Source organism: Platichthys flesus, chromosome 1 (assembly GCF_949316205.1).
Source record: "Platichthys flesus chromosome 1, fPlaFle2.1, whole genome shotgun sequence".
Taxonomy (NCBI): domain Eukaryota; kingdom Metazoa; phylum Chordata; class Actinopteri; order Pleuronectiformes; family Pleuronectidae; genus Platichthys; species Platichthys flesus.
This window is the reverse complement of record NC_084945.1, coordinates 8,050,308-8,069,847: the sequence shown is the minus strand read 5'-3', so window position 1 is coordinate 8,069,847 and position 19,540 is coordinate 8,050,308. Positions and strand designations below refer to the sequence as shown.

General features: G+C 43.9%; 1 protein-coding gene, 1 long non-coding RNA gene and 2 other non-coding genes across 4 annotated transcripts in view; 1 reads left to right on the top strand and 3 right to left on the bottom strand.

Moving 5' to 3' along the window:
• Positions 1-72: 72 nt before the first annotated feature.
• On the bottom strand, positions 73-2,582 carry LOC133934014 (uncharacterized). The gene is made up of 4 exons (XR_009912269.1): positions 2,430-2,582; positions 1,085-1,262; positions 657-748; positions 73-229 (listed from the first exon to the last, which is right to left on the bottom strand). It is a non-coding gene; the product is annotated as an uncharacterized LOC133934014 (long non-coding RNA).
• On the bottom strand, positions 492-624 carry LOC133959131 (small nucleolar RNA SNORA31). Its single transcript, XR_009921767.1, has one exon. It is a non-coding gene; the product is annotated as a small nucleolar RNA SNORA31 (small nucleolar RNA).
• LOC133959138 (small nucleolar RNA SNORA31) lies at positions 885-1,020 on the bottom strand. The gene has a single exon (XR_009921768.1). It is a non-coding gene; the product is annotated as a small nucleolar RNA SNORA31 (small nucleolar RNA).
• A 1,648-nt stretch (positions 2,583-4,230) lies between the features above and the next one.
• The window catches only part of LOC133957396 (protein TANC1-like), a 32,380-nt gene continuing 17,070 nt past the window's right edge, over positions 4,231-19,540 (top strand). Inside the window, exons 1-8 of the mRNA XM_062392947.1 lie at positions 4,231-4,276; positions 5,464-5,670; positions 7,986-8,078; positions 9,547-9,677; positions 11,368-11,668; positions 12,282-12,563; positions 18,270-18,386; positions 18,915-19,205. Coding sequence (XP_062248931.1) covers positions 4,231-4,276; positions 5,464-5,670; positions 7,986-8,078; positions 9,547-9,677; positions 11,368-11,668; positions 12,282-12,563; positions 18,270-18,386; positions 18,915-19,205 — 1,468 coding nt within the window. The remainder of the gene's footprint in view (positions 4,277-5,463; positions 5,671-7,985; positions 8,079-9,546; positions 9,678-11,367; positions 11,669-12,281; positions 12,564-18,269; positions 18,387-18,914; positions 19,206-19,540) is intronic.

Genomic DNA, 19,540 nt, shown 5'->3' with positions numbered 1-19,540 from the left:
TGGATAGTTTTGCAGCACCATACAGTATTCATAGGTTCAACATAACGTACAAAAATGTATCAAATGCAGAGGTGGAGTTGAAAGATGTTTTTATTTCTTAAATAAGAGTGCAAGGTAGATTTATAATGCATTATTTGTAAGCCATTACAAATGGAATCACATTTAGTACTAAGTTTCAGGAGGACGATGTTCCTTTGGTCCACTTTCCTTCAGGAGCCCAGCGTCTCACCTGAAAAAGAATTTAAACTTGTCAGATACAACACGGCACTGTCATACTGCAACAAGTATGTGCCTTCAAATCTAGATAACAGATAACATGTAATAAGCCTTTATATACTTTGTTTAACCCTATAGAGCTGTGATGACTGTTTTCCAGAGGTAGACATTTCATCGCTCTAAATAACAGGATCAATATGCTGGAATCAACTGGATTTAGCAGATAACAATCCACACATCTATGAATCTGAACCTGGTTTGTGTCCAACAAGCACGAATGTATTCCTCAATTCAATCTGTGCTGCTATGTAATGGAGCAGTCAGGAAGTACGAAGAAGATTTAGTTTAGCATCACTTTGCAAACCCTTAAGCCAATGGAAGTTGCTTAAGGGCTATCAGTGGACGCAAGAAGGACTCAAATTAGAAACAGTGGTTCTCACCTGTAAAGCACGAGCACTTCCTATGACTGGGTCTTTCACAGCTGCTGCAACATCTCATGTGGTTTTATCCTCCCAAAACTTAAACCCAGAGTCTGGAAAAGGAGGGGGGGAAAAAAAACATTGAGGCTTAAACCAAGTTATCTGTTGAACATGCAGACATTTGGATTTATACTCAGTTACACTGGCAGTGATCCATGACAGCTACGACACTGTAGATATTAGTTTATGATTTATCCTCCCCTATTCAATCCGAGACGCCATGGGGAAGAGGCGAGCAGAAAGCGCGGGGACATTTTATATTGCATCTGAATTTTTAAAACCCAGTATCTCTCACGTCAGAGAGTCCAGGCTGTCAAAGATGCAGCAGCTTGTGAAAAAGGATTTACAGTAATAACAGCACATGCACAAAAGAGGTCACAGTATTTTACCTTTTCAAACAGCGCTGATGCAGACAGGAAGTCCTCTCAGACCCATTTCCTGTAGTAGTCACATTGCTGTAACTATGGACTGTGATGTTAGTAGCAGGACATTCTTCAGAAGATCAGACACCACCGTCATCATCCTCAATCAGGATCATACAGTGTCCAACAGACGGCATTTGAACCACTGGGGGGAAAGTGCAGAAGAGGATTTTTTTTACTTCCAGAGCTCAATATGTTGTACTAACACCTTATTGAACTCAAAGCCATTAACACCTTGAGAGGCGCATTTTCTAATTCAGTTACTCCAATTGGGTACTCTTGTAAATTGAACTCTTACGAAAATGTATAACTGCCTCATTTTTTTCCCCCCAACATGCTTACAGATTATTATATTGATTCTCAAACCATAGATAGAATTGCATTTCCCTCTTATTTAAGAGATAAGAAAATAACTAACATTGAATTTTACTGCTTTTATCCCGCGAAAGTAATCTTTAATGTAATTTTGACTAATTCTCACATGATAGATTAAACTATTAATTACAGATCTTATCGGTTTATTCCTCAGTCCAGGCTGAATTTTAACTTTCGAATCTTTAGTCCAGTAGATTCTGGATTAGAAACTATTTTGTCTCAGAATTGTTAAGTTAATATGCAGCCCTGATGAAATGGCAGATTCCAGCTGTAACTAATTATAATAAAGCAACCATCTTATTTTAAGATAATGGATTGCACGATTATAAATTCCGGTTCTAATCTGCTTAATCTTCAATTTAGGGCTGAATATTAACTTTTAAATTCCAGGACAAGCGCGTTACTAATCCAGGATGGACAGGACTAAGGATGACAATTTCTAACTTGTGAGCTTCTGTTGCTGCATTAAATCCACGTGACTAACGTTAACGTCACTGAATCCAACATTGAACGCGAAGTGAAGAAGCTAATTGATTCGGTGCTAAATTAATTTAACATCCATCCTTTATTTACCCCAGAAACTAGAACATAACATTTAACGATGGCTACATTCCTCCAGTTAGCATCGAGGCTAGCTGAAGCAGGGTGTGCTAGCAACGAAGCTACCCAGGCTATGCTAGTTTTAACATGTTGTAGCGCGTCTCTCCGTCTGAAAAAACACTTTAATGATATTTCGCTTGGTTCCACGTGTTGCTAACTCTGCCGCTAACAGAGCAACGCTTGTATTCACGAAGGTTACGCGTCATAAAAAGGATTTTGACGCAGAGTTAGACGGGTCCGGCTAATCCACACGTGTCCGCAGATCGAGGCTCAAACTCCGTCACAGCGTTCCTTAACGATGCGTTATTCTTCCAATGTGTCGCTGTTAAATACTTACGATAAAACCGGTCGGGACAGACGCTGGAGCCCATGATGATGTTTGGCTTTACGAAGCGGGGATGTGTTCGATTCCCTCCGCTCACACGTGTCCTCTGAAGGAAAGACAGAGGAGCCGCGAGCTTCTTCTTTAAATAGGTCGTGGCTCATGTTCGCCCCCTTGGGGAGGAAGAAAGAGTTACATCTGCCTCCCCCTAGTGGAGATGAAGTGAACTACGTTTGAACCTTTGAATCTATATTTTCATTCTTTTTTTAATAGAAACAATCATTTCAATTTCTTTAATTGTTTCTTTATTTGGTCAGTTAACATTTATCTTCCTCTATTTCTGCTATAAATAACAATGCAACGTTGTTTATATTAGATTTTTGGTATGTCGTGTATGATTTTCTATATATGTCAAATATGTATATATATATAGCCCTGTTTTTTACTATTTATATTGTATTTATAAAAATAGCCCTTACTAAATAAAATAATACAGAATATTTATAGACATATAGGGACCTGGTTACGTTTTCTTTGCCCTGCTTATACATCATTTATATATAAATGTGATTCATAGTTCTTTGCTTTGAAGTCTTGCTCTATATCATACGATGCTGCTACGACTGGTTTCTGCACCAATGTGGTAATGTTACAAAACCATAGCCTATATAGATAATAACACTTCCACCATCCAGGATAAAATATTAGCCTGATCTTTTATTTGTTTAGTTAGATACTTAAACAATGTTTGACGTTATAAGACATTTGAATACTAAACAATGATCATTTTTGGGGCTTTACACAAATATCCCCAGTACAGGATACACTGTTTGATACATGGGCCTAAAGTGACTTGATATAACGAGATAGCCTATCACAGCAAGATCAATTAGACATTTGCTAGTCATTATTATTATTGAGGCTAATAGAGGAGAGACCTACATCAAACGTGGACATGCACGCGTGTGCACGCTGCACGTCACCGCCTCCTCGTGCCTCACTCTGTGACTGAGGAGCTGCACAGGAGCTTCTCCTCCAGCGTCCTGTGGATTAACGTGAACCACGTGAAACCATCCAAGACGACTTGAGAACAGGTGAGTTCACTCTTCATCTCAAAGTGTCATCATGTTTTATCTGTGAACAGTTTCCTGTTAGATCAAAATCTCATTAAGGGTCTCATATCAATTAAGCTCAGCTCCTCCAGCAGACGAGTTAGGAGTTAAGAGCTGGTGTAATGTTGCCTGAAATCAAATGAACATGTTGATTACTCCACAGACAGTAAAGCAGCAGCTACAGTGATGTTCAGAGCGGTGTTTGGACACAGGAGAGAGGGAGGAGGGAAACGTGGAGAAAAGAAGAGCCAGAGACATTCAGGTGGGAAAAGAGCAACTCAATCAACCTGTGTATCCTGTCTCTGTGTATTTGTTGCTTTAATAACATGTAATATCTGCTTTTATCAGCATAAGGGATAAATGTGCTGTCCCCTGATCTGTCATACGTGCATGTGGAGATTTATCTGATGTTGTCACACGCAGGTCTTGCATTGTTTCATGGAAATATTCCAGTTCTCTTCTCTTGGGTGATACAAGTGGAGCCATTTCAATTAGCCTAATTCATCAGCGTGTTCTGTCCTTCGCCCAGTGTCCCGCTGCTTACATGTAAAGTGTGTCAGGCAAAGTTAGAGTGGGTCAGGCAAACATCCTGACCTACTAAAAAACAAAAAAACCTTCTGGATTTCACAAGGAATCTGTGAATGAACGAGAACAACCTGTGCTCTCTGACATGAAGTGTCTCTCATCTGCTGTAAACAAGCTGGATGTTCGACTGGGACCTGAAACAAGTGGAACGTCGTCCTGTCAACTGTGAGTTGGTATCTCGATCGTGTCAACTTGCTGCGGCACAGAGACGATTTCAGACTGCGCAGTGGAGACAGACGAGCAGAAGCAGCAGAGCTCAGTATTAGAGCAACCATGTTGGCCATTAATATTTCATAACGCGCTGCTTCTGGGTGAGAACATAGAGGAAGATAGAGAACTGTGTCAGTCTCATTAAAAAGATATAGTGTGTTTACGTTGCTTTTTTTTATGGCTCTGATCGTTCACGGAGCGATAACGCTTCTTCAAATAGAATCTTTAAAAGTTTTCAAGCGATGATTGATCTCTTTGCACTTTTATGAACGATGCAACAGTTTGTTATGTTTATTTGTAAAACGAGGTATTGGTGCTCTGACTCTTTGTTATTTCTCATGGTGGCCACCCACAGCACAAAAAAAACAAACTGTTAAGATTCCTTTCGCAAGCAAATTAGTAAATGTGTCAGCTTCTTATAAAGATTCACAAAGGGAAATGCACAGATATAATAGATAGACAACTTTATAATAAAATACAAATATAAGAAGTATAAGATAAAGTTCTTCAATAAAAGTAAACACAAATTGAAGTAATGATGGTGAAAAAATAGTACGAAAGCAGTAGAGTGATAAATAATCATATCATATAATTAATAAATAATATGAATGTTGCACAGTGTATTTGTGGTATGATAAATCTGATTGTTACTACACATTGTTTGTAGGTGACATGATGGATATGATTAATAAATACATATTGCACATGATACATATTAAGGTAGAAGAAGTAAATAAAATCTGCTGATATAAGAATATAATATATTATTTGATAAACAAGAAGATCCCTGTAATCCCCTGGCTTTGAAGACACAGGATCAAGTTTAATGTGTGCAATGCAAAAAGATAAAAATATTAAGTTGAAGTATTACAAGTGCAGCTTCATTATTGAATCTGATCCCTTTCCCCTTAAAATAGATCCTCGGTCTTTGCCAACTTTCCATCACTTCATTCTGCAACATGCCTCCAAGACAAGATATGTCTGCTCTGCCGCAGCCTTATGTGAGACATATGTTAAAGCTGCTGTTCATCCACAGTTCTTCTGAACCGTGTGGAGGCTTTTCTAAATAATGCTTCCTCAACCATGACACCTGCTGGTCTCTACCTTTCCTCTACATGCTCCCCTCTGGTTTCCCCATGTAGGTGTTGAGGTGCACACTCACAGCACCCTGCAGAGAGGCAGCGGCGCCGGACGTGCCCGACGCCACCAGGAGCACGACGGCAGCTACCCCGACAGCTCGGTAAAACCAAAGAGACTGACCAGGGGTGCATCCATCTCTTTGCCGTCCTCACCTCTTCTCCCTCGCCACGCCGACATGGCCCCCTCTCACTCCTGCATTAGGTTCCAAGGTGGGTTGATCTGAAATGCATAGAGCGACGCAATCAAAGCCTGGTTTCAGGATGAACAAGTGAGAATGATGAGAGGCAGTGCACCGTGGGGAGTAGCTGCAAAGAACATCAGAATGCTTTCATGGGTTTGCCTTGATTAACAGGGAGCTTCTGAGCGTTCAGCTGTTTCATGCATGTGACAGAAAACAGAAGAACTCCCGGACCGTGTACCCTCAGGGCCCCGAGAACATGTGACAGATTGTCAGAGTAAATGATTTAACAAGATAACTTAAGGCAAGGAACCCCAATTAGCTGGGTTGGATTTGAGATGTTCTATTGGGAAGAAAAAAATCGATTAAGTCGAGATAAAAAATCCATCTGTGCAAAATAAACATAATACGAATGGTTCTTAAAACAACCTGCTGTCATGTGCTTCACCTGTGCTGTAGAACACGTTTGCCCGATACTTTCATTTTCACAATGAAAGCTGTGAATTGGAATTTCAAACAGATTGTAATGTACGCAGGAGCATTTCTCATTTGATTCCTGCGCCAAACATTTGTCACGTGACGTTTCCATTTCTACGCTGATCTAAGAATAAGCTCAATAACAAAAGGCCCAACTGTACTATTACTTTAAATCATACTCAATAAATCTGCACTAAATCACACACACTTATGGAAATCAGTCCACAAAGCATGTTTTTTGTAAATATCTCATTAAGATCCACTATTATTCTCTTGGAAATCAGGGAAAATATCTATAACTACAACAAAAACTCTTGCAATGTTGAATAAAGGGAAAAATAAATCCTGGATTAGCCTCCTGATCTGGATCCACATCAAAATGGGAGTGTTCTTCCTGTGGTCATGCCGGTCGTGCACCAACCCTTCACAAGTTCATGGAAATCAGTTGAGTCGTTTTTGCATAATCCTGCTTGCAAACAAATAAACCAACCAAGACATAAATGGATAGTGGTGAAAGTGTAACCTCGTGGGCTGACGAATAGGAAAAGGTTTCCTCTCGCTCATGGAAAAATCATCAATCTATGAATATATAAATGTTTTGTTTTTTTTGGCAAATGTTCGGGTTCCCATCTGGAGCTCTCAGGTTTCCATGCCCCACTAGTGGAGGTTGTACACTGTACCATGACTTTTCTCCAGCTGTGATGGCACAAGAATGACACTTGTACCAAATCTTCCTCCTTCAGCAGATAAATATGAAAGCAGTTTTCTGTAATTTCAGACTCAGCACATGCATAATTAAAAAATCCGACAAAAGCAGCAATAAGTAAAACACATGATTGGAGAGCATTAATAACCCCAAATCCTTTTAGACCGTCATTTAGATTTTTCTACATTGCTCCATTAATATTTGATCCTTTCATTAAACCAAGCCCAAAATATCCCTGTGCACTTTACTATTTGGTTATTAAAACACACAAAAGATCTGGAAGGATTTTGAATTGAGTTATAAACTTTGATTATTGTTGCGTGAAAAGAAAACAAACTCCATGTTTACCTGTGGCGCCGCCCCCTGAACGCAGCACTAGGTGGCAGTGTCCTGTAGCAAGTTCAACCATTCAGAAAAAAAAGGTGCTATTACATTTCACTGCATGCAGCACTGCCTTGTGATCTGTTCTCTTCCTCCCTGAACACTGAGGGAACATGATGAGGAAAATTACAGCGAGTGAAAACATGCGGTGTCAGGTTTTTGGTTTCTTTGACGCTTGTTTTCAAATCAGATATCAAACTGCAGGATGGAGACCGATACAGAGTTTCTATCCACAGCTTCACACACACACACACACACATACACACACACACACACACAGAATAACCTTGAGTATAAAGCAAACATCTCATCCCCAACTAGCTGCAGTCCAAAAGAGTCTGTTCTTCCAAGAACCCTCGGATGCATAAATTGAGACACACCCACACACATCAATGGAAGTGCACCGCTGTCCCTGTCATCACACACACATGCACACACTCACACACACACCTACACTCTCTCAAACACACACACGTTAGCAGTGTCAATATATTATAGATAAACGCCCACGGTACAGGGAATTTACTGTTTCCTTGCGTGGCTCTCTCTCTGTACATATTGCTTTATACTCCTGGGACACAATTCAAATTCTGAACCACAGATCTCATCTGGGGAGGCTTAATCTCTCCCCCCCTCTCTCTCTCTCTCTCTCTCTCTCTCTCTCTCTCTCTCTCTCTCTCCCATATCCCTCCCTATCTCCACCCTCAATCCCTCCCTCCCGCTCCCTCCCACCCTGCCTGCTCTCCCTCCCTCTCCACGCTCCCTCTTCGCCGTGGCCAAAGGACGGGTAAAGAAGCTTGAGTATGTGGAGGGCTCTTCCAGTGCGAGGGAACCTCTTGTCTTTGCCTCCTGCCGTGGCAAGACGGACCACAGAGGTGAGGACAGGAGCGTGTGGGCGTGTGTTGAGCAGCATGTCTTGTTTTTTTCCAGGTATCGATCAGGGAGGATGAGAGAGGATGAGTGAGGCAGAGGTGAGACGAGAATGAACGATGAGACACAGCAGAAAGAGAATGTTCGTACGTGTTTTTTATTGCACCTAAAAGGCTTTGCTTTAACTTTGTCCTCTCAGATGAGCAGTGATGTGCAAGGACAGCGTTGTCCATGTGATCCGTGCTGTGTCCTCGAGAGTGCATTTGTTTCATCTCAGAGTCCTCGACCCAACTTCTCTGCATGTTCATCCTCCAGTTCAGGTTAAAGTAATAATAACGCCACATCCACTCCGGCAGCTTCCCTTTGTGTGGTTGACCAGGAGGCTTCCCTGAGGCTGAACTGGTTTTATGAAGCTTCTACCATCGCGGTTGCCAGGCACCTCTCAGCTTCCCGTTGCCAATGGCAACTGCTAGGTGGTTTGATGAACAGCGCTGGACATTCACTGTGTCCTCATGTTACTCCAGACTGGGTCTCGGTGCCCTGCTGACTAAATGCAAAGTTTTCCTCCCCTAACCCTCCTCTCTGAAAGACAAGTCCATCCTCCCTGCTGGATGAAGCTGTGAAGTGTTGACAGAGGCTGTAACTGGGGCACCTTGTGGAAACCGAAGTGACCGTGCATGTCCCTCCTGACTGATCCTCTCCAGGCTGAGCTTGTGTTTGTCAAACAATTGGGGTTTAACGCGAGAGCAATGCAGTGTGGTGCCTTTTGAAAGGCGACAGGCGAACAAGGAGGAAGGAACGAGAACAGTGAAATGAATGTGAAGTCTGAACGCAGAGAGTCTTGTGAGGGGGAGTGCGCTGTCCCTGTAATCCGTGATGTCCTGTCATCCTGTTTTTATTATGCCTACTCAGTATGCATGTTGCTCAGCTCAGGACAGCACATAGATGAGGTGTGAGGACGCAGGGGACGCTCAGGCTCGGTGAAGTGCAGAGATCTGAGAAGCCTCACCTCGCTCTGCAGAGGTGGGTGTGGATCCTTGGAGGAGCTCGGGTTGGAGGTCGCAGCCTCAGAGCAGAGTGCAGCACATGGCCCGTGTCAGGCCGATCTCTCCGGGAGCCGAGGCCGGGGCAGGACTCTCCTTCTCCCTGCTCCAAAGTCAACACAGGGCTCATTGAGATTCACGGCCCGTCCCCTTCACTGTGAGCACCTGGCAGGCACAGGCAGACTCACAACCTCACGCAACCCCTCTCTGCTGCCGCCCCACACAGGGACTGGAAAGCCACTGTGTGTGCATTGATGATCAGGGCAGCTGGGGCGGCGCTGACCTGTGGATTGCATGCGTTTCTCACAGTTCACTAGTGGTGCTGACAGAGTGGAAACCTGAGCATGAGTGAGATGCAGGTTTCATGAGGCCCCTTGTGCTTCTGTTAGCCTGTTAATCTGAATGTCCTGAATGTGTGTGTGTGTCCCAGATCTCCACGTGGAGCCCCGGCTGGGCCCCTCCCTCTCTACCCAGGAACTGATGACCAGACTATGCTTCTTATTGGGAGAAGCGACGCCTGGCACTGCTAGCTCTCCTATGGAGGACAGGAGGGAAAAGAAGGTAAGGCGGCATATGGATTCGCTGGCCCTCTGCTGTCAAGTCAAATACAAAGCCAATCGATGATTTATGAAATGACCTTCTTTTTTTTTTGAAAACCATTGCCACTTAATGTGTCCTTTAAACATTTAAATATCCCTCAGTAAAGGTTCTCTGCAAAGCCACGTTAAATACTGTGTGATCGGACCACTCAAACCCCCCCCTGGAGGAACGGATCGATATATATTTGATAAGGTTATTAATTATGTTGCTGCAGCGTTTGCTCGGGGCTCCATTTCTCCACTCACTGCCCTGTTGGTTGAGCCCCTCTGCAGATGAGAGTTATTGCAATGTGCTGGTGTCTCTCCGTCTCCGAGCGTTTGCGCTGCTCAGCCTTGGCCCCATTTTCTCAGCCTCATTCCAGCACCTGAGCTCCAGATACAGTCAGTTCCACAGAGCTCGCGAGGTTCACGTGAGGAATGTGGGTTGTCCTGGCTAAGATAGATGAGGCTCTGGTATAAAGGGAATAACAGCGAGCGGCCTGGTCTCCCACCAGTCTCTGTGTTGCAGTAATGAAGAGACCTGAATTGTTCGTGATCAAATTACACAGAAGAATATCTTAAATAAAACTTATTCTTTATTTTCTCTCCTCACGTTTGCATTTATTAAGAATTTCTGTTCTCTGAGGGATTTCAGTATCGTAATAAATATTAACTTAGACATTAGTAAATTCAAATATCTGTTTTAATTTATAATATTTTATCCTCTAAGAAGACAATAATGGAAAAAACACACAAAAAGGAAAGGTAAATAAAGATTTCTCTGGCTGTTTAATATTATAATCTTCTAATATAAGTTTAATGATGTATTACAGGGCTACTCTAGGTTGCAATATGTTGTATATACAATAGGCTCTTTACTCTTTGTCAATGGATATGATACCATGGAGATTCATTAGAACAGTTTGGGAAATAATCGGTTTTATCTACTGTTATTTACTGTCAAACTTGAACACGCACTTGCTCCAAGTTGCGATCCAAAAACACAATCTGTGCCAGATTAAAAAAACGGAACTGCATCCCGTCCCCAGAGACCAGCTCACACTGTGATGGGGCTTTTCATCCACCGTCACATTTACAATTTCCTGGAACTTGCACATAATTTGGAATCAGATGTGAAATTTTAACTAAGCATCCTCTCTGGAGCGCTCTGAAGCTCAGTTGGTCGGACTTTCTATACTTCAAATACATCCTGGCTCGTGTGGAAACAATCTTTCACATTTCGTTTAGGTCTCTGTGAAAATCTGTCCCAGTGCGGGAAGCAAACAGCAGAATGTTTGCACGGTGATTTTTACCCTAAACTGTGAGTGTCTGCAGCGAGTGATTTCCTTCTCAGCACAACCAGCCGTCATTATGCAAAACTGGGAAAATGACAGCCAGGATGAAAATAACTGGAATTATCATTTTCCATCTGCGTGCATAGTCACAATCAGGGAAAATAGTGTGCATGAGGCAAACACTGTCATGCACAGTGGGTTGTTTGTATAAAGGGAAGGCAACTGACACTGTCAATTTACTATTTCTTAAAAAAACAACAACTAGAAGTTATTGTGGGTGTGCTTCTCTTATGTCTCTCCTCTTCTTTGTGTGTCTTTTTCTCTCTATACACATTTTGAGTTTAGTTATTTATCTACATCGTATGTCTCTCCTTCCAGTGTGACACCTCTGCCCAGGGGGGGAGTCCCAGCTCCACTCTGACCTGCAGCACCACCTCCCCCTGTTCAGACAGCCCCACCTCCACCTTGAGCACCAGTGCTGGAGGCCCACACCTGCCGCAGCCTTTACACCTACCCTCACACCAGTGCAGCTCCAGCACCAGCCCCAGTGGAACCCTCTCCAGCCCTGTACCCAGCCCCGCCCCCGGTCCTGCTCCAGGACCCCTCACCTGGAGCAGCCCTGGGCATCCCTCTCAGAGCCCCACCTCCACCCTGGAGAGCAAGGACAGTGGAATCATAGGTGAGAGCTGCTGCTGCTGTGAATCTCCAGGTCAAATGATATCTATTCATATTGAAATGGGTCACATTGGTTATTACACTAGGCGGAGAGTGTCTAATAGGAAAACTTGACCATGCATAAAAATGTAGCTTAAACAGCTCGTATTAACTCGACATGGAAGCACTTATCAGAAATCCCAGCTATGACTGGTGAGGGGCCACACCTTCCTGCATGCTGATGGGAGTGTAGATGTTTGAAGTCCTTGTCTCCTCCAAGCCCACAGCTCGTTTCTCTGTGTTGCCTGTGCCACTTGAGCCTCAAGCCTTCAGCTCCCTCCTGTCTAAACTGGGACACTGCTGTCTTTGTTGCTTATGGCTCTGATTCTCCTAAAATAGGACACTTTTTTCTCCATAAATAGAGTTTGTATTTATAGTTAAATACAAAAGGGGGCAAAGGGCGCGTCAAGTACAACTACAACAACAACCCGTTGAATGATGGGTTTTGAGCGAACAGCGGGATCAAACACTGTATTTCATTGTTTCATCAGCACGTGTGAGTTGTTCCAGTTGAAGGGAAATTTCAGCCCAATCATTTTCTCTCTTTGGCTGCTTGACTAAGTCGTATTTTCTTTCAGCAACCATCACAAGCTCCTCTGAGAATGAGGAGCGCAGCGCCTCCAGTGAGTTCCTGACGAAGGACGAGGGCCCGGTGGGCGGTGCCGGTGTGATGGGCCATGTAAGCGAGGAGCGCCACGTCGGGCCCACGAAGGACAATCTGACCGCCCACCCAGATGAGGCCTTACCTCGGAGTGACATCATGGAGCCCAGGACGCCCCCAGCTCCGAAGAGGCCCCTCCCACAGCACCACGTGCACAGCACCTCCTCCCTCGTGATGCCTCGGCCCAACTCTGTGGCAGGTGCGTTTCAGGTTTTCTCTCGCTGCCTTCACCTGTTACTATGTGAGCGAGGTAATAGTTTGACAAGTCCGCCTACCAGCGCCACCAAAGCTCACTAATTAACATGTTGTGTTTTCCAAAGTAAACTGGCGGAGACGCCAGGAAGCCGCCGCTCCCGGCCAAGAAACAGTCCCACACATGAGCCCCCCCGCCCCCCCCCCCTGTGAAACCAACACGTGATCGTTTCCACACTCTCACTTTTGCGTGGATAAAATACAAACGAGACACAATGTGATAATTAGTGAGCTTGTGAGTGAGTCGCTTATGCTTCCATTCCGCTGAAGATGAAGTAGGTTAATGAGCTTGTGAATGAGACAGCTGTGACCCGCGTGATAAATGAACACACCGATAAATATTGACTGAATGACAAACTGATTGAGTTGATTGTTGACTTGGCATTTCCGAGCTATTCACCCTGCACACAGAGAGAGCATGCTAACTTTAGCTTCACACTGCACCACGTGGCGGTGCCCAGGCTGGATGCACACAGTGAGCCGCACCAGTTAAATGTCCTCCGAGGCCTCGAGTTGTCATAAAAATCCCCCCCCCCCCTCCCTCTCCAGTCACGATCTTTGCTGGTGCACGAGGCTCTTTTCTCTTCCCTTAGATGTCAGTTCATTTGTGGTGGGAGCAAAAGAAGAGATTCCCCAAGGAGTGGATTGACAGTAACGCCTGCCAGTTCCCCCTGTCAGCTGGTGCTTTCATTTAGGCGCTCTCGATGAAATTTCAGAATTAAGATGAAGCGACTCTCGCTGCGGCCGCCAGAGTTTCTGCTCCACGCTCATGAAAGAGTAACGGTGGTGCGTGTGCATTATGGCACGCGCTAAGACGACAAGAGACAAAATTTAACTTTCATTATTCACGGATGGAAAGTTGTTAAGGCAGCAATAGTGTCAGGCCACAACAAAGATGAACTGACTGCGGTTAAGAATATAATGAATAGAGGTTTCATAAGCATCTGCTCCGGTAGTTAAAGTTTGCTGTGTCAGAAAATGAATGACGTAATGAAAATACAGCAACAGAACGTCAGGACAAAATAAATGAACGCAGAAGATGTTAATTACAGTCTGAGCAGATTCCTTATATGTTGACTTGCAGATGTTCAGGTTTAATTTTATGGTTAATGAATTCATGATTTAAACAGTAGAGTAGATGGCGGCTGCGTCACAGCTCGTGTTCTCAAAGCTCCCTGAGATTATGCTGATTCCTGCAAGTACAGGTGTACAAAAGGTAATCAAGGACATCTTTGTAGAATTGGTCATTAGTACAAGTCACCTGCTCCATCAGCCGCCTAGTGGCCTGAGACTGGAGCCAATATGGCAAGAAGCTAAATGTGCAGTATGTTGGCAGTCAGTAGGAAGAGCACCTAAAGAACCCTGTTGGTTTTCTGGCAACAAATTAGAGGCTTAATATGTTTAATGCTTTCAATGCAAATCAACATAAAGAGGGAGCCTTTCAATCGGGGTGATAGATGCTGCACGATAACAGACCGCTGTAGGACTCTAACCAGAAGGTCAGTGGTTCCATCCCTGGAACTTCAGCCCTTATTGCAAAGGGACCTTGGGCAGCATAATGAACCCAAAATAGCCTGTGATTGCTCAGTGCTGGCGTATGAATGGTGAGAGAAAAAATATATAAGTGCTGTGTGAATGGATCAATGAGACTGGTGCACTAAAGCACTCTGATTGGTCAATTTTATGGGAAAGCACTTCCTAAAATAGTCCATTTACCATTATTAACGCAGCGGAAATCCCATTTTCAACAATTGGACAATGTAAGAAGGCAGTGGAGGTCAATGGACGGTCTATCACGGCACCGTTGAAACACACAATCGACCAACTGTGAGTCAGTCTCCTCCGTCATCAACCTGTTTTATAACTGATTAACACCAAACCTACCAGGTCAATAAATACTCAAACATCAGTGGGACAAGAAAATTACCTTTAATGACATAAAAACATCTTTGAGAAGAAACATTTTGATCCTCCAGCCTACTTTGACATTTAAGTTTGAACCCGGTCCTATCCAGTAACAGGGGAGCCAGGTTTGATGACCTGTACTGCAGCCAGCCACCAGGTGGTGATCAAGACACTTTTGGCTTCACATTTGGGAAGCAGTCATGTCGTCCATCTTTATTTACAGTCTCTGTGTTAAAGTAACACATTTTGGGAAATATTCTTATTTGCTTTTTAGGGTTAGATGAGACCATTAAAGTCAATTGTGTATGTGCAGGTATGTTTTTATATTTAATTATTGCATGTTTTCTTAATATTACATAACTCATGTATATTTTTGTAAGTCCCCTTTTTTCGGCTGTAATTTGGGAGATCTCCCTGTTTTGGGACTAACAATGGACTTACATCTTATCTTATCTTACATTTGTCCATTAAGTTAAAGCAAAAAGCTAGCTTAGCAAATCTAACTGGAAACAGAGTGGAACAAATAGCCTGAGTTTAGAGCATCAGCTTAGTCCAGCATCTCTAACAGGCCCTCAAATATAACAGTGGTATCGCTCTTCTCATCTAACTCTGCCTAAAAGTAAATAAGGGTGTTTTCTGAATGTCGGACTGTGCTCTAAGGTTAAAAAGGTGTGAGATGAGTTTCTGAGGCTGATTGCCATATAAGGGATGCGGGAGGCTTGGCCCGGGGCTGCGGAGTTGACCTTTAACGTGACAAATGATCAACAGGGGTTATAGGGTAATCAACCACCCAGTCATCGGCAGGGAACAGAGAGATTGGCAGCAGGCGCGGGGTAGGTGGCGGCGGACAGGGTCCCATCAGGCTGGACTGGGATGAGCTGTCCCTGTGTCAACCCGAAGCTGAAAACATGTTTAATTCCTTCCACTGTGTCTCTGGTCCAGTGAGCCATTTGGCCCGGCTGCTTTCTCATCCCACTCCACACCTCCTTCACACTGTTGTGCTGCAGACTGTTCTCCATCCTCTCACTGCGAAGGTTCTTTCAATCCTCAGTCCTCCACTCCAGCTCTGGCTCGACAACTACTGCAGTATCCTCCGTGTCCCCAGTCCTAAAAGCCCACCTCTGGATGTTGAAAGGGACTCTGTGTTTTTCGGTGTTCCGGGGTTCATTTTTTGCTGATACCTGATGTTTTCGATCCTTTAATATCAGCACGTTCCCACTGTAATTGATGTGTTTTGCCTCAGGGAGCCTCTCATTGTCCTCCTGGTTCTCCACAGAGCAGGTTTCATTCACACATGCTGGATAAATCAGAATATGATCTGAAGTGTTGATAACCTGTTAGTGCCGTATTATTTTCAATTAGCTCTTCTCCCTGTTCTAGACAGAAGAAGTAGGAAGTTCAGGTCCCTTATATGAAAGTCAGCGGCACACGTATGATTTGGTGATTTGTCCTGACGGAGGGTATTTAAAGATGTTGCTGGCCAGCATCTCCAGGCTGTGGCCATAATTGCTGCCTCAAAGCCTTAAGCCCACAGCAGGTCAGAGATTGTGCCGCGGCTCCCTCAGATGCTCTGAGATTACCAGCGGCTGCATCTAACATGTACGTGTACATGATTAGAGCACTGTGAGGTCATGGTCTGTCCAGGGGCTACACTTTCTTGTCTTCTCTCTGTTGGGCCGCTCCATCTACGGTATTTTATAAATGAGAGCAATGTGACTCAGGCCTTTTTTTTCATCCCACTCTGAAGGGATTAGAGGCAGCAGTAATGCCAGATTTTCAGATTTCACTCAGGATTTTTCTTTTTTTTATTATTATTAAAGCAATGAATGAATGAAATGGGCCTGTCTGTGACATGCCATTGTAAACAAACTCTTAGAATAATAATCTCTTTCCTGTCAGAATATTGTTTTCATAGAATTTAAGTATTTTTGGCTATAATACTTGTATTTTTTTATACAAATAGTTACTCTATTTGTATTTGTATTTGTGATGAAACTTACTGTTTCATCACTTGACTGCAGATGTATAACAGTCCAGCAATTTTCATAAAAGCAAACCTATATATACAGAAAACCAATTTCAGTACAAACCCAAGAAGTCCCAACAAGCACTGACACACAGCGACTGTAAAGCTGTTCCTCTCTCTCATGCCTGGATCTGGATCTATAAACGGCTTAGATTAGTTTTCCCTTCTCTAACAGGGAGAAAGAAAACAATAGGAACAGGTGGAGATGACAAAACAAAGGTTGTTCACCTTTTTTTTCCGCCAGCCGGTCCAAAGACAGATGAGCACTTGACCAAGAACGACATCTAACTCTAAGAGCCTCCAACCCATCGGAGGAGGTGTGTGCCTGTGAATTCAAATGTTTTCAGCACGGAAACATTTTTTAACTCCAGGGAATTCTGACTTTAGTTTCTGATGTTCGTTTCTGGGCTTTGAATCATAGTTTACTTTTTAATTTTATAATTTTTAACATCTCTGCTGGGTCTCTCAGGCAAATCCTGGCAATGATTAAATTAGATAAAGGCAAAAACTGCCAAAACAACAACAACAAAACCATCAAAAATGACACAAGTGAGATGTAATGAACTGCAGTTAGAGAATCCTGGAACATATTCAGGCTGACTTAAAAGTTCCTTCACTTCGCATGTGGTGCTTTGTCTATGGACATCTTTATAAACTGTAATATATAGAAATATGATTTGAGATATTCTGTCTCCAGTGGGCGAGTCCTCTGATGGGTTGTTGATCTGTCCAGGGTGCACTCTGCTTCTCACTCAGTGTCAGCCGGGCCTTCTGAGGATAAGCAGTATCGATGATGGATGGACGGATATTTTGTCTTCAACGTATTTTGTCCAATTATCAATTCATAATCTGTTGCATCTGCATAATCATTAATGCAATAAATAACCAAACCCCCAGAGACTGCAGGATCAAAAATAAATGAAGACCTCTCTGACACGGTGAAAAACAACATTACAAATGTGTAATGTTTTATTAATAGAAAGATTAATTAGTCTTTGTTACAGGGCTGTTCCACTGGAGGAGGTTTCAGTGCTCAGAGCTTTTCCTTTTTTTTGTGTTACACTGTATAATGATATGCTGTAACATCCGGAAAGTAGATCACTGATTACATAAAGCCTATTCCTTAAATGTAGTCTGAACTTGAGACTGCTAAATGTCTTGAAGACTGCAGAGAGTAAGCCTGGCGGACATGTCAACTCTGTGATGTGAGTGGGTGGGCAGATGGGCCCGATGTGGGAGTACACAACTCTTTTGACTCTCTTTTTGGTTTCTGGTTCTTCTGTGCAACATGTTCTTTATTGTATTTATCGCGTCAGCCTTTGTGAGCCTCACTGGCTTGTTGTGCAGAACGTTGTGCAACCGTGTCATTGACAGCGGACACAGTTTTGTGTTGCAGCCCCGCGACGTGTTCCCACTGATAATCACAGATCCGATGTCCTGAAGTGCAAAACACATTCGGTCATTTCAAACCTCCAGATTCACAGGACGACCAGATGAGTTGCTGTCTTTTTCCTCTTTCTTCTTCCGCTCAAGGTTTTTGAGCATTTTTTTATCATTGAGAGCAACAGCTGTTTATGTCTCCCGTCGCCATGGCTACAATCATTGACTCGAGCATCACATTTGGCACTTGTGTGTTGTGTGCATGTGTGTGTCTTTGCACGTTTGCTGCATCTCTCGCTCACACTCCTTAACCCATTCCCCCGACTGGTCCTCTGTTTGCAGCGACCAGCTCCACTCGACTGGAGGATCTGGGTTTTCTGGACCACCAGAGGGCCGCGGGACACCGGAGCTCCGTCCGCAAACACTGCACAGCCGGACGCGCCGGTGATGACTCCAAAGGTATGACTGTGGCTCAAAGGGAAAGGTCACCCAAAAAGAAAAAAGATCCACTCATTATCTACTAAACACTACGTTGATGGAAGGGTGGGTGAAGGGTTTGAGTCCACAAACCCCTGTTTTCAGAGTTCCAGGGGGGTAAACATTCTCAAAGCCAAATCAAGTACAATTGAAGTCAATGGGGAATAATTCTTTAAACGTATAAAACTACATGAATAGCCTCCATACGGCTCCTGTGGCGTCATCCAAGTGATTGTAAGCCCTGACATTCACATACGACTCTAAATGACCTCGTTTTGAGTCGAATTTAAATGTCAGGGCTCACAAAAGTGTTTTGTGGACCCCCCCCACACACACACAGACACACACACCTGCATAGTGGTGAGTAGATAATGAGTAGATTTACATTTTTGGGTGAACTATCCCTTTAACCTTGTGATGATATAATAGACACACTTCCCGGGCAACTTAAGATAAATTATACTTATCCATTCCTGTGTTGCTTTACCTGTCCCCCCTCCATCCATGCAGGGAGGCTGGTGGCGTTCAGACAGGCCGACATCATGCTCAAGCCGCTGCTGTTCGAAGTCCCCGGCATCACCCCGGACACGCCCTTTGTGGGACGGGATTGGCTGTTCACGCGCCTGGAGGAGGTCCTGAGGAAGACGAGCAGCTGCGAGGGCCGCGGCGCCGTCATCGTGGGCAACGCAGGATCCGGCAAGACGGCCATCGTCTGGAGGCTGGTGACGCTCAGCTGTCACGGCATGCGGACGCCCCAGGGAGGGCCCAGCATCCCTCACAGCCCCAGCTCCTCCCCTAAGTGTGAGACCTTTATTAACAACAGGGCAATATGGGTACACATTCTCCAGAAGGTTCCATTAGATTCTTGTGCGATATCAGAGTAAATTTCTACTATTTGTGGAGGAGTGAGGAACTGGGTCATGCTCTCTTCCTCTAAGTTCTCCCCTGAGGTTCCCCTGCTGATTGCAGCTGTGTGAGGGGACTGAGTTTTACTGTGGTTCTGTTTCTTCTCACTGGTGGCACTGTGACGTGCTGGGGATTTGAGTTTTTCAAATAAAACATGACTCAACTGCAGGTGTAAAAATAAGAATGGAAACAAACGCTTTAGTAATAATAATATGATATAATATATGTAT